Below are 25,964 nucleotides of genomic sequence, written 5' to 3'. Positions count from 1 at the left end.
ATCTTTAATTACACAGAATTATGAGGCTGGAAGAGGCACTAAAATAATCTAATCTAATCCTTGGCAGATTTACCACACCCAAACTAACGCTAGCAAATTAATCCACTCAGTAGAAGACTGCACCAATGACTAAACTGTATTAAAGTGACCCATAAAAACAGAACATAAATTGAAAGGCAATGAGAGATGGAAATTTGCTACCTTAGGAGCCGTGCAGCAGTAGTTGGCCTGTCCCACCAATCCCAAAACGATCCAACTCAAAATTACCACTGCAGTGTTACCTCCCAGTTAGTAATATTTATCCTTTGCCATGTTAAAAAGTTCTATTTCTTTAAATTTGTATAAAGGTAACATACAATCAACTAAACATTAATTTGTTTGATATGTATATTTGTAATCAATGGGTTTTCCTAGTAGTTCGGACTAGAAAGTAGGTTTGGGCCTGCATGATTTCGGTTCAGAATTCCACCTTAGCCATGGAGTAATTTGACAGTCTTACAGTGAAACCTATTTATGAACAGTATACTCAGATATGGATACTCAAAGTTGGCCAACTGGAGTGGAGCAAGGTGGAGCAAGCTGATGAGCAGGGAGTTCAATCCTGTGTTCTGCAGTGTTCGGTTGCGCCAGTTGAGTTCCCTGTGGTTAACTCACTTGGAACACAAGTGTCAGCCACTTAACATCCTGAAGCACATCTAATTCCAATGTATTCCCCAAGACAACAAAAAACTTCCATAGGAATCTACACTTCTACCTGGTAGTATGTTCATCAAAAAGCTTAATGGCAAGAATGGAGGAACCTGTTGCCTTATACAGGTTCCTACACTTAGTTTCAGGCAACTCCATACAACACAGCCCCTATCTTTCAAAATATATCCAACCTTCTGAAGAGACCTTTGAGAAGGTAGAAGGGAACAGGAAAATTGGTTGCACAAGCTGCCTTCCACTTGGCACAAGCATTTGATACAACCCGTAAGCCATTGCAGAACGCACACCTAGCCCACTATCAAGAGACCCATAGGACTTAGCTATCCCTGCAATTTTGAGCATTTGGATGTGTCCAAGCAGCTGCCCCTCTGCCACATATAAGAGATTTACAAAAGCAACTTGTGATAAGGCCTGAGGGTCTGCTGTTCCAAGTCAAAAAACCCAGTGAGCATATAGTGCCTTTGGGAAATGCTAAAAGCAGCTCTCAAGAATTATGACTATAGCAAAATACCTCTCCTATTTCTAAATAAGCTTTGATTAATAAATTCTTCTCTTGAAAGATATTTTAAACAGCAAATAGGAAGCATATTAACATCTGGAGCCTTGTGCCTGAAGAAAAATAGATGAAACAAACATCTATTTATTCACTGGATAATTTTGCACAACTATTCAAATATTGGTCCAACTCTGCTCTTCTTAAAATAAAATATGAAAGTTCATTGCTATTTCCAAGAACTTGTACATCACCTACAAAAGACAGACATTCACTGCTGCGGTCAAGAAAAAGTATTTTACATATGAACAAAAGTCAAGCAGTACTCTATAAATTAAGCCCAACCCAAACAAGGCACTACTGTTTTATTTCTCTAAATTAAGTGTAATTAATAAAGTGTAATAAGTGTCTATCATAGAGGTTGGTAGTCTTAATCCTAAGGCTAGTAGGTATCAGCTAAATTGCCACTTCCTGGCACTTCTGTGAAGAGTGACTTGGCATTGTAATAGTGCACACTTGTTGGTTGTTTTACATATAAATCCTGCACTGCCAGTAACCTGAAGAGCTTACAGTCTAAATTAGATTTAATACAGCAAGGAATTATGTTAAAACTCAAGGTGTGGTGGTGAAGAGGAGGGGGAGGGTAAGAGAAACTATATACTTCATGAAGCCAATTTATTCTGTTGGCTCATTTTCAGGAGTTTCCCCTTTGGTCCCAGATCCCTGTACCACAGACTTAAATTATCAAAATGGGTTAGACAGCCAGGTCCTCCTAATATTATTGGACTCCAACTCCCATAATCCCTTAGTCACAACTAAAAATTTAGCTAGACCTTGGCCAGGATCCACAGCAAATGCTTGTCTCCCGCCTTTCCATGAGCAGTAAAAGAAGCAACTGCAAGACTAGCACAAGCAGTACAGTGGTACCTTGGGTTACAAACTTAATTCGTTCCAGAGGTCCATTCTTAACCCAAAACCATTCTTAACCTGAGGTGCGCTTTCACTAATGGGGCCTCCCGCTGCCGCCACACCGCTGCCACGTGATTTCCATTCTCATCTTGGGGCAAAGTTCTCAACCCGAGATATTACTTCCAGGTTAGCGGAGTTTGTAACCCGAAGTGTTTGTAACCCGAAGGATATGTAACCCGAGGTACCACTATACAGTCCACAAAACCAGAGGCTTTCATACACCCATCTGCATGGTGTCCCAGGGTGCAATTCATCCACTTTTCTTTAGAATGCTTCCCTTACTACCAGTATTTGTAAGAACCACATTGCATCATTTAGCAACTCTTCTAAAAAATATGCATTTGGGGGGGGGGGGAATCAATAATAATCCAATAAATACTACCTTTACAATCAGAAAAGGAATGATTTAGCATTTATTTACTATTAATTTATTAAACTTGCACTCCAAAGCCACAGTTCTCTTAAGTTTGGGGGGGGGAGGAACACGTCAATAAAAACAATAAACAATAAAAATCAATAGTAAAAAACATAAATAAATATGACAAGGAATTAGGAATTAAAACAGTAGTTCTTCAGTTTAAAGCCAACACAGTTAAAATCTTCTTGAAATAAGGCCTATTTTTCAACCTGCTTCTCAAAGGCCAGGCCCTGAGAACATCTTTGGGCAGTGTTTTCCGTAACTGCTGCCATGACAAAAAAAGTTAAAAGCCTTTATAGGATTAGCAAATGTAGTGCCTTCTAGATTTGTTGGGACTACAACTCCCATCATCCCTGACCATTGGTAATGCCAGCTGGGACTGATGGGAGTTGTAGTCCGACATCATCTGGCAGGCACCACTGTGGCCACCCAAGTCTGAGAACCACCCACTGTACTTAAGCAGTTGTAGAAGAACTTATTTTGATTATCTCAAGGTACAGAGGGGGAACCAAGTGAGGACACATTCTTTCAGAACAAGATCTAAACTACATATGACTTTAAGCATCAAGATGAAAACCCTGCATTTAGCCCAGAAACTGGCATTAGACCCCGGTAAAACTTCTCTTTTTCAATGCAGTCATTTCACTGCTGTGTTCGAGGGGATGGGAGAATGGATCCCTTTTGCATTTGTGGAGGGAATGTACCCATATAAAGAGCTATTCAGATCAGATCTTCTCCACGGGCTCTAATATCACAGGGCAGCTTCTCATTCCAGACCTGGGGGACATCCTCCTGTTACCTGAAAGTAATTTAAATCCCTCAGTGTGTTTTAGAGAGGCAATGACACTGATACTAGCAGTGAGGATACAGAGGTCATACTTCACTGGAAAGAGTAGGGAGAGCAACTCACAAAAAGATGGATGGACTGGGTATAGTCTATTGTGCTTTTAAAATGCAAGATAAGTCAAAGGAGGAGGATTATGAAAAAGTGTGGTTTCCCATTTCAGGTTATGTTAACAGAAACTTGCATGTCAGCCTCCAGTCTCTAATTTTCGCAATGGAGAGGGAAGCAAAATCATAGAGTGTTAATTGGATGGCATGCTTTGACTTCTCTCATGTCATTATTCCTACTTTACATCAAAGAAGGTAGTCTACAACAGCTTGTATGTTTCTAGGTTTTACTCTGTTCTGTAATTTTGTATTTGTCATATTTAAAACAATAAAAACAAATTGTGAAAGAAACACCGTTTGTGTCTTCAAAAAAAATTAGGGGTGGGTGTACTGCTGTGTTTCCAGCCAGTGCATATCCCACAACTTCATGCTGAAATAGTTGAACTACAATATTCTGCTTTAGTTTTTTTGTCCTGCTTCTGTTGTGCTATACAATGGTACCTCTAGTTACAAACTTAATTCGTTCCGGAGGTCCGTTCTTAACCTGAAACTGTTCTTAACTAGTGCAGTGCTTTTGCTAATGGGGCTTCTTGCTGCCGCTGCACCGCTGGCACACGATTTCTGTTTTCATCCTGGGACAAAGTTCTCAACTCGAGGTAACTCTTCCAGGTTAGTGGAGTTTGTAACCTGAAGCGTTTGTAACCTGAGGTGTTTGTAACTCGAGGTACCACTGTAGTGCAAAAGTTCCCCTCTAGGCAGCAATAATGTGGTAACACTGTAGAAGTATCTCACACCAACAAGTAAAGTGAAATGAAGTTTGGATGGTATGCTAATGCACTATTTTTGCGAATGCACTACTGTTGCATCAGTGGCATGTTGCAGGCTACATCACACACACACACAGTTGGGAGGGGGCCTTCAGATTTTACCAGATGCTTGAGTTCCAGATTCTGCCAGGTTCTTGGAGCTATCCAAGGTCCTGCAATTCCCGATGCTACATCCTACCTGCTTTCTTGGGCATCCATTATACACAATGGGCTTTAATTCAGACACAGCAGGGCAGTAGCACTACTAGCATCCAGGCACTATGCTGGGTAAAACCTCTACCTTATATGTCAACCTCAGAGAGCAGGTGGTCAGAGTTCCTTCCTCTAATGTTGATCTAAGTATTCAGATAAATTCATATGGGAAGGCAGTCCCTAAGGCTATTCCCATTTTGCAGATGGGAATTGAGGCTGATCACTGCTTTGAAATAAATATCTTAAGTATGGTTGTCCCTAATAGCAACACTTATAATTAACACATCTAGTTTTGGCTTCTTAAAAGTTAACACCTATGTCTGAGTATATCAGAGCCTGCTGGGACCAAATGGACAGAACCGGCTGTTGCAGTACCATCCACTTTCAAGCCAGGAGGATACCAACTTCCCCACAAAGTGTGAAATGCCTGGGAGCACCAGTCTGCCTGCTTAGAGAGCCATTAGCACTGCAACAATTGCTCTGTATTTACAGAAATTACTCAGCTAGGAAGTAGTGCCTATCACAGTAGGTAGATAATACAGGCCCCTTTTAATGTATAGCTTTTAAAAGACAGTAAAGTGTAGGGCAGAGATAAGATACCACTGTTTTAAGAAACAACCACAGTGTTCTCATCCATGTTACTCATCTTTTATCAACCAGATACACAATTAGTTAACAAAAGTAATATGTAAAAGACTATGCAAAGCTCAGCTTCGCTATTTGTTTGTGAATGCTGCTTTGTCTGTAATGAGAACACCTGGGGATGTGTGTAAGCATGTGTAATGTAGTGTTATCATGCTGAAAACTGACCCAGTTTGAAGATGGACAAAATTTCACCGGAGGTGGAACAATACATTTTTGAGCCTGAGGCAGACAATACAAATTGTGTTCCTTTGAGGGGCAAAATAAAAATATGTCTGACAATTTACTGCCTATTAACAGTGCCCCCAAAATCTGGCACCGATGCTAATTTACTAGAAAATACAAAAAAGCAGACTAATTCATAAATAATGCTTAGCTGCAGATGTCCAATTCTTACCAACAGAAGGTTGTTGTTTTTTCTTAAGAAAAGGGAGGAGTGTGGCAGAGAGAGGGGGAGACAGAATTCAGATAACTCACATAACCAGTTAGAGGAGCCAACTGTCCAGCTTCTCATACATAGAGTGCAGGGAGGTGCAGGCAACAAAATGCAAGATATGCTATTAACAACATAAACCTAAGAGTGCAGCAAAAAGATGACAACTCTCAGGGTGGGCATGGCCTGAATACTAGACAAACAGAAATTTTTAACTATACGTGCATTTAGTCCTGGAACATCACACACCATATTTTGAAAACACCTCTCTCTTGAACCTACATTAGAGGCAGGAGGAGACATGACTAGAGGGGCAAATTAAAGCTGAAATCAAACAAGCCTAGTTTAAATGACTTAATTTCTGTTGAAAACTGCAGGGCCAATTTTTTTCAGTTACATGCAAAACTAATTACAATCATGAGTTATCAGAGAATCAGCTGTATACCCAACAATGCTAATTTTGTACCTGCTATGGGAGTCCATGGGACGCGGGTGGCACTGTGGTCTAAACCACTGAGCCTAGGGCTTACCGATCAGAAGCTGTCTGTGGACAAACACCGGCTCCCTAGGCCAGTAAAGCGAGATGAGCGCCGTAACCCCAGAGTCGTCCACGACTGGACCTAACGGTCAGGGGTACCTTTACCTTTACCTATGGGAGTCCATTCCATCTTACAAGGAGTGAATCAAAATCTGGACCAAGTTGTAACAAGAAGGTATATTTTGTCCTGCCTACTTCACTGAAAATGTCTCCAGCTCAATTCACTCTACATCACCTATTTCAGAGCAAAGGCCGTGATTCTCATCCTCACTCAGAATAGACAAGGGGAAGGAAGCAATGCTGTGAATTTTCTGCCCTGTTTGCAAACCCATCTCCACCCCACAAAAAGAGAAAATAATTTGCCAAACCAACCACAGAAAGGAGGGAGGGATAGGAGCTGGTACAAAACAGCCAACATGTAAAGATGTACAGTAAAGGAATTTCAGGAAATAATGAAATCCCTGGACCCACTCCCCCACCCCCGTTTACCCAGAAAATTTTTACAGACAAAAAAAGTCAGCACAGATCTGTCCAGAATTAATCTAAGTGAATGAGGTTCATGATAGCATGAAATTTATTGTTTGCTCCCAGAAGGGCAACTTGCATTATAAAGAGAATTGAGCTACATAATACGAAAAAGAGGAGAGCTGTAGCTAAAACAAGGCATTTGATAAGCATGCTACAAAATGTACAAGGAAAAGGATGCACATTTTACACCCCAAAACCTGAATTCAAGTTTGGCACACCAACTAAGTGTGTTGTTGTTAGAGGAGTCATTGCTTTTATGAATTGGTTTGGTTGTAAGTACATCATCATTCCTCATATCACAGAATTCAGCCCAAGTTCAGGTAGCAGGAGAGAGAATGATTTAGTTTACCACGACAGCAAAACCAAGAACCAAGGCCTCATTATTTATTGTCCTTCCACCGTCTCTCTCTCTTGCTCCACACTCAATTGTTAATATTGCCAATCCTTATATCATGGTAGAAAGGAGAGACCAAAGTTAAGATGGCACATAAAAAACTAGACAACTTTGCTCCATCGGAGGCAAGCAAAAGCCTCCATTCTGCTGCAGTCACTTGGCAAGCACACACCTCACTGACTCAGCAAGCATCCAGCACCTCTTGTCAATTACATCAAGATACTGCTGATGCTATAAGGGCTGTTTCAACTAAGATGCAGCAAGGGAACATGGATACAGGGAGCCTGAACCCCCCACTCTTGCCCAGAGAGGTCAGCATTCCAAATCAGGTTTCTTGCACACAGCAGGAGCTGTTTGCATCTATCACAGGTTGCATGGCATATATTTGGATTTAAATATAAAAGACGAAACTTCAGTCTGATTGGTGAAAATCAGGTACTATAAATACCAGGGTAGTTGTTGTTGTTGTTGTTGAAATATGATTACATAGAAAGTGGAATATAAAGTGAACAACAGAATTCACAAGAAAATACAGGTAGGTGTACCATGTATCCAAAAAGCACACAAGCAATATTGCAGCTAATATGGCATGTAAGTTAGCATCATCCAACTAAAGAAGAGGAAAATCATTTACATCATGGGCAAACAGCATGGTGATGGGAGATCGTGATTATGAATGAGTCCTGTAAGAAAGGCCAGAGGCATACCAGCTGTTTCAAGGGCAGAGTAAGGGACTGCCCTTGACAAACCAATAGACAAAGACTTGGGCTATTTTGTTCCTCTTGACAGTGAGCCAAGGTCTCCTTGGTCTATTCTGGTCATGAGATTCTGACAGCAGCCCCACAAATCATCTGTACACTTCTGATACATCCTCCCTCTAATCCAGAACCAGCAGAAATTTAACCCTTATGTTAACAAAGCAGAAGATGACTAAAGTATCATCCAAAGAGTTGGAAGTGATTGTTCACACTGCAGAACATCCCATTTCACTGATTGGTAATGGTTTAGGTACCAAGGGAGCCAATACATCTGAAGAAGTGGGCAGAGGTGGGTCAAGAAGCACGGCATTTCATGGCACTTTTGGATGAGTATGATCCCAGCATTCCAAGTGCAAGAGGAAAATGAAAATAAGATGGAAGAGAACCTTAACTCAGATGAATTGGGGAGGGGGATTCCAAGCTCAACACATGCCAGCATTTTGAAAGATATAATTTTCTATTTACATTTAGTATATAAACATCATTTCTATAAATATCTTACATATCTAGAGATGGGGGCAAAATTTGGTTTAGTCCACATTTGAAGATAAGCCTATCCAATTTACACTTTCTGAAACAATACACAAACCAAAACACAGATATACTTCAAAATGCCATGCTTCTCTGAATTTTTCGATGCAATTCTCCAGCTAAGTAATGTGGTAAAAGGTAAAGGTAAAGGGACCCCTGACCATTAGGTCCAGTCGTGTCCAACTCTGGGGTTGCGGCACTCATCTCACGTTACTGGCTGAGGGAGCCAGCATACAGCTTCCGGGTCATGTGGCCAGCATGACTAAGCCGCTTCTGGCAAACCAGAGCAGTGCACGGAAACACTCCTGCTGGAGCAGTACCTATTTAACTACTTGCACTTTGACATGGTACTATAGGGTAAAGTATACATGAAAGTGCATATATTAATGAGGGACAATTGCTTCCAAGAATGTATATATTCGGATAAATTCACATGAAAATGTTGATGAAACTTTCGTGATGCATTTTTAAAAAGCATTCACAAATTGATATGGAAACTTAACATCAGATTGGCAAAATGAGGAATCAAGAAAAAGCAAAACTGACAGATCCCCCCCATTCCTAATCCTAATCCTATCTACTCAGAAATACATCCTACTAAAAGCAATGGGTCTTACTCCCAGGTAAGCAGGGTTAGGGTTGTAGCCTAATTCATTCTTCCTATGAGAGGCTTGCTGGGTGGTAAGAGTGAGGCCTGTCCAAAGCTTTTCTCAACGACAGATTCCAAGACCAAGCTCCATTAAGGCCACAATACTTTTCAGCTGTTCCTCTCCCTCTGCCTTGTCACAGGCCATAATAACCACAAACCAGTGTTAGAAACTGAGATATGAAAGCTAGGAGCTAAGTGGCACTGTAAACCTACGTTATGGGTGCAACAACAAAATGTCTAGGTATGCTTTTTATAACAAGAATACAAAGCTGAAAATGAATGAACTGCAGCTAAAATATTATGTTCATTTTTCACATGGTCTACTATTTCCCCTGCCCACCACCACCCCTAATATTCTTAAGAGGGTCTCTTCTCCAGTCTTCAGAGTAGCTGGAAGTGGGGAGGCAGAAAAAGTCCTCCTTTCCTTCCACTCTGTAGTTTTAACCTGAAATCATAGGCGCAGTCAGTACTGCACCCAGAGCAGAAACTGCTTGCACTAATGAAATTCCCTGTCTCAAAATGCGCCTAGGACAATGGGAGTTTCGAACACTGCCACAAACAAGCTTTATTTCCATGTTAGCGAAGTTAATTGTTTCCAGCTACAGGAACTGTTATGAACAACTATAAACATGACACTGAACAAGAAGCAGGAATATTGCAGTAAACACATAAAGTAGCTAAGATAAACATCACCTCCTCTGCAACAAGCAGTGTGTAAACTCACCAACTGCAGTTCTTTACTGAATACACTTGATAGATTCCCTTTCCCTAACAAGCGGTTCAACATTTACACTGTAAGCTTTACCAAAGCCATAAAAACCCTCACACAAACATTTACATCTCTACAGAGGTTTTTTGCGTTTTTCCATCCTAAAGGATCCCTAAATGCCTGGTAAACCATATCCAGAAATGCATCTTTGTTTTACAGAACCTGGCACATAACACTGCATTAAACAATCCTGTATCTAAGAAGCAGGATCCAGCATTAATGAATAAAATTTAAATTCTTTTTTTCACGTGCTGAACTTGCCTATAAAAATCAATGGGGCTTATGCCACCAAGTGTTTTATAGTCATTACTGATTATATTCCATGGTCCCAGATAACCAAGAAAAAAACCCTCAAGATTATAAAGAACCACACCATGCACATTTCTTGGTTGCACATAAGCTATTTTTCTCGACTTCTGTTAAAACGTATAATAGATTCAAAGCTACAGCTGAAAAGCAGTAAAGAGAGACTAGTGGGGCTGAGGGGACCTTCTCTATCTTTTACTCCTGATGGTTTTCCCACTAATATTATCCCTAAGCATTTTCTTCTTCCAGTGAAGAAAAAGACAGTCTCACCCAGTATTTGAACCCACAGGTGAAAAAGCAGCTGAGGAAGAAATTTTCAGCAGAATTAGGTGAGGTGAGGTGAAGTCATTTGCTTCAGGCAGCAGATCTTACCCCACCCTGATACCAAAACAGCCTCATTGCCCTCACCACTGCATCCTCAATGTTGCACCCTTTCTGCTGCTGTTGCATTATTGTGGGAGCACGGGAGTAGCTGCAGATGAGAGTATAGTTGCAATGACAGGACTGGCAGAGGCGGAGGTACAATAGTGGGGGCAAGGAGTGGTGGGGACCTGAATCCGTGGTGTGGATAGTCAGGGCCTTTTGCGCACAGCACCAAAATGTCTCCGGCCCTGCTGGAGTATAAAAGATTAACCCACCACCCAAAAAGCCACATCTTCTACAGCAGACAACAATCTCCAGTTGCATTTTCTAAGGATGTGGGTAAAACTATGTGCAACTCAACACTATGTTTAAATCAGCTTTGAGTGAGCTAGACATGCGAGAAGTCCTAACCAAGATCTTAAGCACTATAGAGTACCAATGAAACAAGCAAGAGTAGCCTTTGCCAGCCTGGTGCCATCCAAATGCTTTGGGCTATAATTCCCATTTGCTATGCTGGTTGCGAGTGATGGGAGCTGTAGACCAAAAAAAATTGGATGGCACCAGGTTGAAATGCAGCTGAAAGGTTTTGGGTGCTCTTTTCAAGAAACACAGCCTAAATCCAAAATAAGTGAACTTCAGAAATATGGCCCAATGGAATGTGGGAGCACTATGAATCTTCGGGGGGGGTCTTCCATAAATAGTATTTGGCAGCATCTTTTGAGGGGTTTTCCCCCAAATTCTTATTAGTCCAAGAAGAACAAAAGCCCTGAAGTAATATAGCCTGATGTAATTCCTTTTCTTTCAGTGGGTATACTCTAATATAAATGGTTTGAAGATCATGAAATCAACTACCGTACACATTACATTCATTTAAAAAAAAACAGAAAGAGAAGAATTAATGATGTGATCATCAATATTCCCTGGGAGTTAGAGAAATAAAAGATGTGATTATGAACCAGGACAGTGCAGGAAAGCAAAATGATCTTCCCACATTTGTCTGTACACAGAGCATTCTGGGAAAGCATTACACTCCAGATCTATTACTTCTTTCAGTTAATAAAACAGTACCAGAGGATTAAGGTGTCACAGGAAGAAGGGATGATGCAAACTTATGATCTGAGACTACAACTTGCAAAGATTTACTCAAATGTTCACTGTAATACACCACTGCTCCATAAGACTGCTGTGAAAATTGCTCTCGGTGTACAAAATAAAATTAAGTTCCAACGTATGTTTTGTAGGCTTCATAAATGTTGGACCACACAGGCACCAGAGCAGGATGCTACTGCTTGTGGGAATGCAAACAACTACAAACAGAGTGTTAACAACAACAAATCCACTCTCTCACTTACAGCAGAGACTAAATCAGAGTACTGAATGTTAGTAGATATTTCAAAAGGTTGCTGGGACTTACAGTACAGTTTAACCTATTTAGTTAAAACATAAAGTGCTTGAAATTGTAATCTATAATTTTAGATGTATTCAAAAATAAATTACATGGACAAACCAGCATTAAAACGTGGATGTTCATAACACATTGTACAGGAATGCAGCTTGGCCTCTTGGTTTTGCTTGAAATTAGTTTCTCTATCTTGTGGATATGGGGGAATGGGGTAAATCCAAAAATGTGACAACTTTTTGTTATCTAAAGACAGGGAATAACCAAAAATATTATCAGTTTTAGCCAGATGAAGGATTTTTAGGTATCTGAGAAGTTGGAAGTCCCAAGGTTCTTGGTCCCACCAGCTCTCAGCTACTGATTTCACCCTTACAGTGCAATATAACAGCAGCAGCCTCAAGAGATGGCAACCAATTTGGATTCCTTTAAAAGTGTATTAGACAAAGGAGGGGGTTATCAATGGCTTCTGGTCATGATGGCTATGCTCTACCTCCACAGCTGGAGGCAGCAATGCTTCCAAAAACCAGTTGCTGGACAACATGGCAGGGGAGAGTGCTCATGTGTTGATGTTCCACTCATTGGTTTCCCACAGGCGTCTGGTTGGCCACTGTGAGAACAGGAAGCTGGACTAGATGGGCCACTGGCCTGATCCAGCAGTCTATTCTTATGTTCTTATAAGATAACAGTTAAGGCATATCATGAACCCATCATTAAAGTTACAGGTACCGGTAGGTAGCCGTGTTGGTCTGCCAGTCAAAACAAACAAAACAAAAAAATTCCTTCCAGTAGTACCATAGATACTGACTAAGTTTGTTCTTGGTATGAGCTTTCATGTGCATGCACATACCAAGAACAAACTTAGTTGGTCTCTAAGATGCTACCAGAAGGATTTTTTTTATTTTCCATCATTAAAGTATAAGAGTAGAAAGAAGCTGCATCTTAGAAAGGGTGGAAAACTACTGTCCTATAACATGTTCCTAAGCATCTTTGCTCAAGAGTAAGCCACTCTTAGTTCTAAGGGACTTACTCCTTTTAAAGAGCTCTAGTCTGCAAAGTTATAAAACAAGTTATGGATAAACGAGGCTGGCACCTTAGTTCTACAACACATTTACTTGCAAGCGAATCCCATTGATTTCTCTGAAATTTACTTTGAAATAAGTACATTTAGGATTGCAGCCAAAGACTCTTGGATAAAAATAGCAGGGAGGCTGCACTCATACCAGTGCAAAAATAAAGAGTTCTACCAGTGATGTGCCAAAACAGAAGTGTATGGTTAAATATTGCATATTCAGCACACAATAAAAAATTAATGAGCACAGAGGTATATACAAATGTTTTCTGCATTAGGATTTGGAGTAAGCTAATTTTATTTTATTGATCTGAAGAGGCAGGAAGCAATAGTCATAAAATAAAATGCCAATAATTATATCTAGAATAATTCTACATGTTTTCCTTAAAGGGATGTTCCCAGTTTGAAAACACCGACATGGGGTATTTCTCCACATCTGCCTGAACCACTTGGGTGTCACCAGTTCAAGTACCTCTAAGATCTACACCAAATAACAACTTTAAACTGCAGCAGAGAATCCAGATAGCACTACTGACCAAGTGCACAACCAGAATGTTGTATTTATAGCCCCTGCTTTGGACTCCACAACTCAATTTGTGCTTCATGAGGTACAAGGTATCCTGCAGCGCCTCTTCCTATTCAACACATTAAAGCTGTTGCAGTAGGAAAATACAGATTATTCCAGAGCATAGAAGGTCAAAGGACTAAAACGTCAATTCCTATAAACACAGTAATCCCACAACGTCTCCCTTTATGGAAATGTTGATTTAACAAAGCAAGGGATCCAGGCAACACGAAGGCAGATTAAATCAAATGTGTATGGTAATGACAATTTGAAGAAGTTTAACACACACAAAGGATCTGATGTTGCAAAGATTTTGGCACATGTTTATCTTTCCGCTCCTATGCAATCTCACTGAAATATTACAGAAAGAAAGTCAAAGTCAAAAGTATGCAGAAGCTAGAACTGAAAGATACAAACTTCACTGCTTTCGAGCCACTCAAGGCAAGTCTTTACCTTATTATGGACTATTTACTACCAAATCTGTGCAGTGCCATAGCAGAAAGAGTAGAAAAAATACTGTATTGTCAGAAATGTGAACATAAAAGCAAAAGCAACGAAAAAAATCAGACGTAATGGGGGCAGGACAGAGAGGTTTTCTCCCGATATAGGATGCAATCCTACCTAGGAGTAAGCACCACCGAATTCAATGGTGCTTGCTTCTGAATATGTATGTCCAGTATTGCACTGTTTCATATTTAGATGGGCTCAGACTATCTATTCACTTTGTTCATTATTTTAAAAGGATTTAAATTCCTCTCAACTCTGAAAAGTCAATGACCAATGAAAAGGAATGCTTAATAATAATAATAATAATAATTTATTATTTGTACCCCGCCCATCCAGCTGGGTTTCCCCAGCCACTCTCGGTGGCTTCCAACAAAGATTAAAATGCATTAAAATGTCACACATTAAAAACTTCCCTAAACAGGGCTGCCTTCAGATGTTTTCTAAATGTCAGGTAGTTGTTTATCTCTTTGACATCTGATGGGAGGGCATTCCACAGGGTGGGCGCCACTACCAAGAAGGCCCTCTGCCTGGTTCCCTGTAGCTTTGCTTCTCGCAGCGAGGGAACCGCCAGAAGGCCCTCGGCGCTGGACCTCAGTGTCTGGTCTGAACGATAGGGGTGGAGATGCTCCTTCAGGTATACTGGACCGAGGCCGTTTAGAGCTTTAAAGGTCAGCACCAACACTTTGAATTGTGCTCGGAAACGTACTAGGAGCCAGGTCTTTCAGGTGTTATATGGTCTCGGCGGCCGCTCCCAGTCACCAGTCTAGCTGCCGCATTCTGGATTAGTTGTATAAAGCAAGAACCTAAGTATTTATTTATTTTTAGGATACATATTCCACCCCTCTGTGTCCAGGGCAGCTATCTACCAGCTCCATCTGGTATGCCAGCTGAGACCCTACCTGCCCACAGACTGTCTCGCCAGAGTGGTGCATGCTCCTGCTATCTCCCGCTTAGACTACTGCAATGCACTCTATGTGCGGCTACCTTTGAAAGTAACTCCGAAACTACAACTAATTGTAGTTACAGGGAACCAAGCAGAGCACCTTCTCGGTAGTGTCACCCTCCCTGTGGAACGCCCTCCGATCAGATGTCAAGAAAATAAACAACTATTGCCCTCCCATCAGATATCAAGTAATTAAACAATTATCTGACTTTTAGAAGATACCTGAAGGCAGTCCTGTATCGAGAAATAGTTAATGTCTGATGTTTTACCATTTTTTCTATATGCTGTAAGCCACCCAGAGTGGGCGGGGTATAAATAATAAAATATATTAAAGAAATAGTAGTGTTCAAGAGTTCCCGGAGCAAATACATAGCACACACACCCATGTCTTCAAAGCCCCATGTACGCATTTGAGAATTCTAGCCCAAAATACCTTTCAACATGTGCGCGCACACACACACACACACACACTTTAATACCTATATTTTATCTTTGTTTTTAATTAGTTTTATGTATATTCTTTTTAATTGATTTATAGGTATTAGTTGTGTTTTATCTATAATTTTATTTGAACACTGCTTGGGGAGCCTTTTGATCAAGTCGTATTGGGTAATTCCATAGATAGGTCAACCGATAAGACTCAATTTTCATTTTCACATGCTCTATATAATTTCAAAGATAATTTTCCAAAGTTTCATTAATTGGCAACTGTTTTTCAAAATGGCATTTTACAAGTGAGTAAAGCCACATGCAAGAAGTGTCACATACAAGATGACCCAGAATTTCTCTGATTTCCCCCCCCTAAAAACGCAGTTAAAGACCTCTCCAAGAAAATTGAGAACAGGCTAATGAGCCTTTAGTGTACTTATAGTTTTGCTGATAATAAATTTTACAGAATCATAGAATTGTGGAGTTGGAAGGAACCACAAGGGTCATCTAGTCCATTCCCTTGCAATGCAGGAATATGCAGGTGGCCCATATGGGGATCAATCCCACTACGCTATCTAACCAACTGAACTAATGGATGATGTTAGGAGCAAAATCAGATGTGTTTAAGGCAGTAAAACCTATGCTGCTTGAGTGTGTTACATTTGTTACAAAAGCACATGCCTTTCCCCCCTCAACAACATCCAAACAAGAAAAGTTATGGAGGTTGCAAGAATGTTACATTAGTTACATATATCAATACACAATAAAAAGAAAGTATTTAAACTACCAATACTACAGTGGTAACTCTGGTTGCGAACAGGATCCGTTCCGGAGCCCCATTCGCAACATGCAATCTGAAGCGCTGTGTCTGTGCATGTGTGCAGCGCTATTCGGCACTTATGCGCATGCGCGAAGCCCAATTTCGCACTTCTGCACATGCGCAACACCCCGAACCCGGAAGTAACCCGTTCCGGTACTTCCGGGTTTGCCACGTTCGTAACACGTGCCAAACACAACCCACAGCAAACGCAACCAGAGGTATGACTGTACTCGATAATTTTTGTAGGAAAGATCAAGGCAGTTAACAAACTGTTTAATGGTAATTGATGCTCAATACTATTAACTGAAACACAAAGTATTATGTAAAGAAGCTTATAAATGTTACATAGGTCACTACAGAATGGTCAGCTTGCTTGTACTATCACATTTTCATGGGGGGAATATATAAAGCTAAAGCAGATATGATAGATCACCGGCAGCTCTGAGGTATTTAACATATATCGTGTTCAATTTAGACGTGTTCACAGTAGACAACTCTTCTCTACTGACTGAAAGTAAAACATATCAAGAGAAAGGAAGAACATGATGTTCCCATTTTCAGATTGCCACAATGATAAGTACCAGTGGTGATGCCCACAATGAACCACACCAGCTATGTTCATTCACTCATATATAGTTCCAGTTACAGATAGGTAGCCGTGTTGGTCTGCCAAGTCAAAACAAAATTAAAAATTTTTAAAAAAAAAATCCTTCCAGTAGCACCATAGAGACCAACTAAGTTTGTTCTTGGTATGAGCCAACAAGAGACCATACTTAAAACCATGGAGAGACCTGGTCTGAACAAAGACACTGGATTATTATCTCATTATACATGAAAAAGCTATCTTTAGCCATCTCACCCCTTGTCTTTTCCTGTAAGCCCAATTGCAGTCGTTAACAGTCATCAACAGATTTTCCACACCAATCAGTCAATCACCCATCCCCACCACCCTTCTGAGTAATACCCCTCCCCACTCTCTCACTATATATAAGGGTCTGGTGACTTCTGTTTCAGTGTATCTGAAGAAGTGTGCATGCACACGATAGTTCATACCAAGAACAAACTTAGTTGGTCTCTAAGGTGCTACTGGAAGGAATTTTTTAATTTTTATTTTTTTTCATATATAGTTCTTACCTATAAACGAGCTCTCAATAAAGCATTAACCACTTTCCAATTTACAAAAGCAAATGGCTACAGTGGAACCTCGACTTACCGTATGTACAGCGCTACTTATGTACGATATCAGTTATGACCTTCAGTAGATGACCTTTCCTCTAGATATGAACAGAGGACCTGCCAGCAGCCCAGAGCTCACCTGGCCAGCTGCAGAGCAGCGCTGGGGCCGCCGCCGCCAGGGAGAGGCCTCTAGTTTGCTGGAGCTCACACTGTCGGCTGCGGAGCAGCGGTGAGGCCTCTGCTGCCAGGGAGAAGGCCCCCATTCCACCCCCGAAGCTGTGGAAGAGGTGCCGCCTGCAAGAGGCACAGCAGGGCGCACTGCAGCCCCAAACCCCGCCAAGGAACTAACCTGAGGTAGTCCAGAGAAGAACCTGGCCTGGCAAGAAAAAAAAGTGACCCTGGCCGAAGTGAATCAGCTCTTTACTGACCCTTGCCCCACCCCCAGCTTGTAGCCAGGTAAGCCCACCCACCCTCAGTGCACGTAAGGGGGGGGAGTTAATTTTTTTATCTATAATACTGTCTTATTTATTTTATAGTACAGTACATTGATTATTGCCTTCATTTTATGGATCTATGCTCTCATTAAACAGTAAAATCTGTGTTAAATTGCTGTTTTAGGGGGTGTTTTTCATCGTCTAGAACACAGATCAATTCATTTTTCCATTACTTTCTATGGAAAATTACGCCTCTACTTATGTACGTTTCTAGTTATGACCGGACCCCCGGAATAGATTATGGTTGTAAATAGAGGTTCTACTGTACGTAAATACTTTGGAGCAACAATGCCAACGGAAACGTCAAACGCAACAACTTTATTGCTCTTCAAAAGCATGAGCAGGCTTTTAAAAGCAAAGAAAGCTAGCTTACCACGCCGATGAACTCCAAATATGTTGTGTGTGCAATTCTCCTTGAAAGAAACTGTTTTCAAGCACTCTTGAATACTGTATTTTAAAAAAGTATAATAGTAGCATCCTGACAAATAGATGAGTCACCAGAAAAAGTCGCTAAATATCCCCTAAGGGGTACCAGGGGGAATATTGCTTATTTTGCCATAAGATGTAAAATGTTCTCTAGTGGTTAAGACTTGGACCATGGAGCCAAGAATATGCCATCTATTCATTCCACTGCAAGCCCGAACTGCTGAGTATTCTGTTGCATAATATGGATGCAAGCTATTTTACCTCTCCTCTAAGAAACCTTGCAAACAGCACCCCAAGTTACAAAGATTTGAACATTTGTAGTCTATACCACTAAAGGGATTGGGGCACAATGTAATCACCTTTTCTGCCAAGCAGTGAGGAAAAGGCAATGCAAGGGAGATGGAATACTCTATAGCTCAGACAATGCATAGTATGTTTTGGCTGGCCATCATGTATCAGCCAATACATAAAGTAAATTAAAGGCTGCCATTCCTACATAGCGGCTTTCAATGTAGACACTGCTGAACACCCAACAAGTCTAGTCAATTGCAACTCAACACTATCCCAGATTAAAGTCACTATGTTGAACAAGTTCTCACATATGGGTCATTCCACGCCAAATCACCTGGTGCCATGTGCTCTCACGACTCAGATTTTCTTCAAAAAAAATGTATGTGTAGATAGATACCTATGAGATAACCTCAAATTATTTTTTAAAGCTTTTTTGGTTCAAAATTTGGTGCAGGAGAATTTTTTTTTTTCCACGCGATTTAGGCTAATGCAATTGCTGCATCAGTTTAGAAAAAACCTCCCATTTCACTTATTTTTCAACCGATGGGGTTTATTTTGGTATCAAAACAAAGCTAATTGTGGTCCCTTTCAAAATAAGGTATAAAAATGGTATTAATTGCCACAGAAAAGTGATTTTTTGTCATTTTATTCCAAGTGATTTTTTGTCATTTTATTCCCAGTAGGTTTGATAAGCCATAGTGTGCAAACCACAACTAACACGTTTCATACTTTTTTTGTAGAATGGGAGATGGTGTAAGGGCTGGGAACAACCTTGGTGGGATATTCACAGCAGAAAGAAACACAGGTGGACAGAGAAAATAAAGATCACTGGGAGGCCTGCTCAGAAACATTTCAAGTGGATTGTACTGTATAGCTTTTGAAACATATGTCACTGCTATGTATATCAAGCATATACATACTATGAGTAAATAAGTAAAGTTTGTTTCAATAAGTTTATTACAAAAAAGCTGATATGGTATTTGAACAGAGGTTTGTTTTTTTGTGTCTGCTTCCCACATCCACCCCTCTGGAAGAGGCAAAGGAGATTAAAAAATATATAAAAGGCCATACATTAGCTACTCAGTAAATACATTTGTTAAAAGCTGGATGGTGGTATACTCTGCAAGCAATTGTGTCCATTTGTCCAAACTGTCATTGCTTAACAGAGAACAGATCTAGATAGTCTCTACAGATGCATCAGAAGCCTAGATCTGGCATGCTGATTCTGCCGTCATTCTGAATGCATTGGTTTATAATTAGAAAATCTTGGACAAAAAAAAACTGAGAACATGTAATTATTTTTGCTACTGATATAGGCATTGAGAGAGTGGCTTACACAGACAAAAGGAAGTATAAATCTGTTTTGCTGCACTGTGATGAATAACTGTTGAAAAGGCTTTGATACAAGTGAAAAGAGAAATGCTGCTTCCTTGTAAAATAGATGGTACAAATACCAACCAGTGGACAATGCAATCCTGAAATCAATGCCAAGTCCCATCTATTTGAGTAAGACCCGCAGCACTTCTAGGCTCTGGTACACCATGTAAGCCTTCCAACGTCAAGATGAAAACTGTTCTGATTCTCACCATATTTAACAGTGCTTCCCTTCTGTCATTCAGCCTTTGCTGTTCTCTAGTTCAGAAATAGATCCATGACAGTCTACAGCTCTTGTCAGGAAGCTTTGGGTAACTTCCCTTCCTACAAGAAACAAGAAAATTCTGTTCCATGGTGTACTGGAAGCAGTACAGTACTTTCCTCCCTGCTGTTGCTCCTTCTGTACAATATACTTTTAGTACAACAGTTTAGTACACAGTTGTTGTCCGTTTACTGCCCTGTGTCCAGCAGTCTTCTTTAAAGGATGCCCTTCTGGGGACATTGAATTTCCTACCAGCGAATGAACTGTGCTTCGTACCTAGGGAAAGTGTTACATGCTCCGCCACTCAAATAGCTAATTCACTGATACTGTAGTTGCCCTGTGCAATGCCTTCGAACAAGTTATTACTGATGGTCACCAAACTTGGATGGCATTAAATTATGAATTTTAGACAAATTCATAAGGAAATGGCTACCAATGGCTAACAGTCATGCTGATTACCCTTGAGGTTGGTCAAGAGGCTGCAACTAGTGTAGAATGTGGTGGCTAGGCTGCTGGTGGCAGCAAACCACCTTCACAATATAGCACCTTGTTTGCACGATTTGCACTGGCTGCCAATCCATCACTGGGCTAAGTTTAAGGTTTTGGTACTAACATATAAAGTTCAGGGCTAGGTTACTTGAGATACCACCTTATCCCTTATATATCCAGTAGATAACACCATTCTGAACCAGAGTTTTGCCTCCAACTTCCAAAAATATCAGAAGCCTGTTCCACTGTAACTTGGAGCAGGGCTTTCAGGGTGGCTGCCCCTCTGGTGGAACAGCATTCCTATGTAGATACAACACATGTCCACTGTCTGTTCTTTTCTGGAGACCATTGAATAATTTTTTTGTTTCAACAAGCTCTTCTAGCGGGATGAAAAGATCTCTTTGCCTTGGGTTTAAAAAGAATACAAAATGAACACCTGTTTTTTGTTGTTTGGGGTACCGTTTTAAAACTATGATCAGCTCTTTTTATGTTATATCTATAAAGCACCTTGAGACACATGCAAAAGGTGATTCATAAATTCATAAATAATTATATTTATCAGCAGCAATATGCCTCTGAATACAAGCTGCTGGGGAATCATGAGTGGGAGATGAATATTGCCTTCATGCCTATGGAAACCCCTCACTTGGTCGTGAGAAGAGGATGCTGAACTGGATGGGGCTTTGGACTTATCCCACAGGCTCTGGAATGAGCGACACATCTTTCCTCCCTTACAAGTAGTTCTTGGCTTTGAAGAACAATGTGTACGAAAGGTAGTTGTGCATATTCTGTACAACCCCAGTGTTAAAGTACACTTCCAGTGCTGATAGTTAAAAAGTCTGAAGCGCACATAACCTTACACATCCTTTTCACTGGCCTCATTGCTCCACCACTTCAGGATTATTATTTTTTTATGCCATTATGGGATAGTGTCCTCCTTCTACAGTACAAAGCCAAATTAGAGTGCAACCTAAAGTGAAAACAAGAAAATGGTCATCCCCTTCACACTACCACCCATTATGTGGGAACCAGATAAAAAAATTCAGGCCCTAGATTGGGGCTTATGAGGACGTCACACTAATCATACATGGTAGTTTGAGCACAATTCTTCTGTTTCTACAGAAAGGCCTACCTTTCACTGGTCTACAGAGGGAGAAATCCTGTGACAACAGAAGAGTTGTTTCTAATGCTTGGAAAATTAGGAAAGACCATGCAGTACTGCAGACAACCACCCACACATCTCCTAAGAGTCAGGGGTAGCCAACATGGTGCACTTCAACTGGTGTTAGGACTACAACTCTAATCATAAATGACCACTTGGCTATGCTAACTGGAGTTGAAGGACAGCGGCAGCCCAACAAATGAAGGGTGTCTCTAGAGCTACCCTTGACTCTCCTAAAACCATTTTTCAACGGACTCAACTGATGCTGAAGAGTTATAGGCCAACCAGCCAAATAAATAAGTCTATGAAAGTTACTAGCCTCCTTACAGACTGAACATAATTGCAAATTGAAATCTCACTTTATTCACTAGGGCTAATCTGTTCAATGAGGAGGGGCACTACCAACCCTAACACTGCCAGCCACATCACAAACATAGTTGGGCACCAGAAAGGAAGTGAAATAATGGGAGTGAAGCAGCCAATCCAATTCTGACAATGGCATTTCATGTCTCATCACCTATGGCTCCCAGGCAAGTGCTTAAATACAAGGTTGTCGTGGACCAACTCACTTATCATTCTGTCCAATTTCAGAACAAGCCCTGGGCTGAAAAATATATCCAGCACTTGTAAAGAGTGAACAGCTAAGGGTGCTCAAATGGCAAAGGGGACAAGATGGGGTGAAATGGGTGGAAATGAAGCATTATACACACTGCATACCAAGACCAGGGGCTGTGTACACACTATATACATTTAAAGCACATTTAATACACATTCATTCCCACAAATAGTTCTGGACAATGTAGTTTACTGCGAGCAGGATTACAATCCCAGCAATGCTTAACCAACTACAGTGCCCAGAAATATTTGAGGGAAATAATGTGTTTAGAATATGCTTTAAATGTATAGTGTGTGCACACCCAGGAAAGCTGAGCAGAGGTTCAACATTAGGCATGCTTTCCCCAGGACTGTAAAACCAAGCACAACTATTTAAGGAAATCCCAAAACTGATAACAAGCACAAGGGAGTGCTGCAGACCTGAACTAAGGGAGCATTGGCAAAGGCACAAAACCAATTGCGGTGCAGCTGGTGGAGTTCTGCATCTGGATCATAGCAGCAGGGGTCTGAGTCCTTCACTCTCAAGCTTCAGCAGCACAACAGTCCCCTGCCAACGCACCACATGCTGTGGTGACCAAATCACATAATCCAAGAAGAAGAGGAGAAACCAGAGTCACAAATACCTTGCTTACTAAAATACCCAATGTGACTTGAAAAACTGCACCACAGTAAGATGCGTCTCTTCCTTTTAAATCACCAAAGGTATCAAGGGGTGGTAAAAGTTCAGCACTCCTCACATAACTATGAGCATGGTGACTCTTACTTAATGGTTGCATGTAGTCAAACCAGCACAATAGCAAAACTGATCCCTGCATTCCTTTGAAGTTCTAAAAACTTAAGAAAAACAAACAGTTCTTAACTCCCATCAGTAAACAGCTGGCATGAGATAGTGTTGAAATGAAGGTACTCTGTGACTCCCAGTTCTTCCCAGCATTTGTAAACTGCATAACAGTAAGTATCACAATCTGATCCTAAGCATGATCACCTGCAAGAAACTCCCATTCAATTCATTTAGTTGCTTCCAAGTATGTTTAGAGTTCAATCCATGCACAGTTCAACTCTATGGAAACGATACTTCCTATCCAAAGTGAAACGCATCGTTTTGTCACACACAAATGTTAACATTGCTAAAACAAATCTGTTAGCACATCTTAGTGAGGTATTAATGATTCACATTTCTGACCCCAATGACTTCAACTGTGTTTAATTTTTTTTTAGAACAAACGGTCAGAGACACTGAATCTTTTCTATCTCATCAGAGTACAAGAATTGCTACCCATAATTAACAGACCAAAACTTATTTTTTTAAGTTTTAAGACACTAGGATTGGAACATCCAAGTACTTATGGTTGAAACAGATTACACAGAAATAGTCACTCTACTATTGTATAAAAACTGTTTTTGAATGTGTTGTTTCAAAGACTATTTTGTTGTATTAAAATAGAAACAATGAGCATAAAAGCAGTAAATAATCTGGATAAACTATCAAATCAGATCAAATGCAGGTATCCTGGGCTACCGTCTTATTTGGGAATAACCCTAAGTGAACTTAAATTCTGTAGCATGTTGGTTTGGGCTGCCTGAGAGGGCTTTATACACTTTTTAGTGCTCCTGTCCTTCTGAAAAAGAAAGTTCTCCTAAAACAAACTTCCCCACATGCTTTCAGAAGAACCAGTGTTCAAGTCAATACTGTACCTTGAAAATTAAAGGAACTTCACCATAGTTAAGTCCAGCATTAAGAAGGAAGCACTAAAAATGAAGTATCTGTAGTGTAGAATAATGAAGTGACTAAGGCTGTGGGGAGCATTGCTTGGTTTTTAAAAATTACTGCATGTTCTATACAACTGGGAAAGTGGAACTCTGGATTATAACCCCCTTTTTTAAAAAGAGGCACAATAAAACTATGCTTTAAATACTTAAATACTGTTATTTTGCTTGTGTGTGTTTCACAAATAAACACTATTTTGTACATAAACAACCAGCCCAGCTCGCTTCTTAAAACGAAACAGAAAACACACCCTATCCACGCCTGGTGGAAATAAGCTCTCAGCCAACCTTTATACCTCTGCATTACAAAAAGAGAGAAAGAGAAACATTACAGGAGAAAGTAACGGCTTTCCTAGCTCCTTATAATAAAACCACTTCTACAGCTACAGTCCCTTTAAAGGTCGCTGGATCAGAGCGGACTCTCTCTCTCTCTCACACACACACACACACACACATACATTATTCTCTCTTTCAAGGCTCTGCAGAGGAGAAACAAGCAGGGCAAGGGGAGCGGTTCTGATTATTCTGCAAAAGCATCGAGGCGCTTAAGGCGGCACTGCTAAGGAGGACGAAACCCTCCTCGCACACTTACTCCTCACTCTCCGGGACTTTACAGCAACTTGCTTGGTTCAGCAAAATAAAAAAGCCACCTTCCCCTAGAAGCGCCCGGTTCCTGGGCTGGGGCTCCCGGACGCCGCCGCTCCGCCCGACCCCCCGCAGCACCAAAGTTGCGAGTTCGAATCCCGCGCAGGAAAGGGAGGAAGGATGCTGCGTGCTTTTCTTTCCCCCCGCCCGCCCCGTCCAGGCACCCCCGCTTACCTCTCAGAGACAGCAGCGCCGCCAAAGGGGCCACCCAAAGCCCCCAGCCCGACGAGCCCTTGCAAGTCATGCCGGGCGCGGGGAGAGCAGCTGGCGAGGGCACCTCGGTCAGCGGCCGACGGCGCTTCCTCGGCTGGCAGGCAGCTCGCCTAGCGGGCGCCCCCCGAGGGGCTCCAGGTGCCTCACCGCTCCGCAGCCCGGCCAAGCGGAGCTCCGAGCCGGGGCGGCTCCCGCTGCAGCAGCGAGCCGCTCCGGCTCCTCCCGCTGCAGCAGCTGCCGCCGCCGCCGCCGCCGCCGCTGTCCCGGGACCGCCCGCCCGCTCTCGCACCGCCTGCTCCCCGGGAGGCTCTGGCGCTCCGGAGCCCCGGCAGCCCGGGGACGCAGCCAGGCTCGCAGCCGGCCCGAGAGCGCAGCCTGGCGGCCCCGCCGAGCTCCTGCGGCGCCGGAGGACGGCGGCGGCGGCGAGGAGGCGGCGGTGGAGGAGGAGGAGGAGGAGAAACGGCAGCGGCGGCAGCTTGCCTTTGGCCGCGCCACACGCACTCGCCGCCGCCCCCGCCAGGCTGGCTCGGGCTGCCCCGGGTGGGGCGGCGGGAAGGTGGGGAGGAGGAGGAGGGGAAGCGCCCGGCCCGCTCAGCCTCGGGCGCCTGAGGGGGAACCGCCGAGCGACGCTCGTTTTCGCGCGCGCGCCCCCCCCCCCCAAAAAGGCGGGCTTCTGGAGCCGCGCTCGGGCCGGAAAGTTTGGGCGCCCCCCGCCCATTGGGCCCATCATCAGCCTTCCTGGGGAGACTTACCGGCGGCTCAGGAAACGGGGTGGGGTGGGGTGGCGGGGGGGGGGGGTGGCGGACGCGCCACGTAAAATGGAAGAGGGCGGTTGTTCGTTGTTGGTTTTTTTTTGACTCGCCTACCTCTCCAGGGAACAGCCTCGCACGTGCGAGGGAAAACTGCTGA

General features: G+C 42.1%; 1 protein-coding gene across 1 annotated transcript in view; it reads right to left on the bottom strand.

Annotated features, from left to right (window-relative positions):
* IGSF11 (immunoglobulin superfamily member 11) overlaps positions 1 to 25,276 on the bottom strand; it is a 172,764-nt gene extending 147,488 nt beyond the window's left edge. The window contains exon 1 of the mRNA XM_033146532.1: positions 25,017 to 25,276. Coding sequence (XP_033002423.1) covers positions 25,017 to 25,086 — 70 coding nt within the window. The 5' untranslated portion in view covers positions 25,087 to 25,276. The remainder of the gene's footprint in view (positions 1 to 25,016) is intronic.
* Positions 25,277 to 25,964: the final 688 nt, after the last annotated feature.

This window comes from Lacerta agilis, chromosome 4 (genome assembly GCF_009819535.1).
Source record: "Lacerta agilis isolate rLacAgi1 chromosome 4, rLacAgi1.pri, whole genome shotgun sequence".
NCBI lineage: Eukaryota > Metazoa > Chordata > Lepidosauria > Squamata > Lacertidae > Lacerta > Lacerta agilis.
This window is presented reverse-complemented; position numbering and strand designations above follow the sequence as displayed.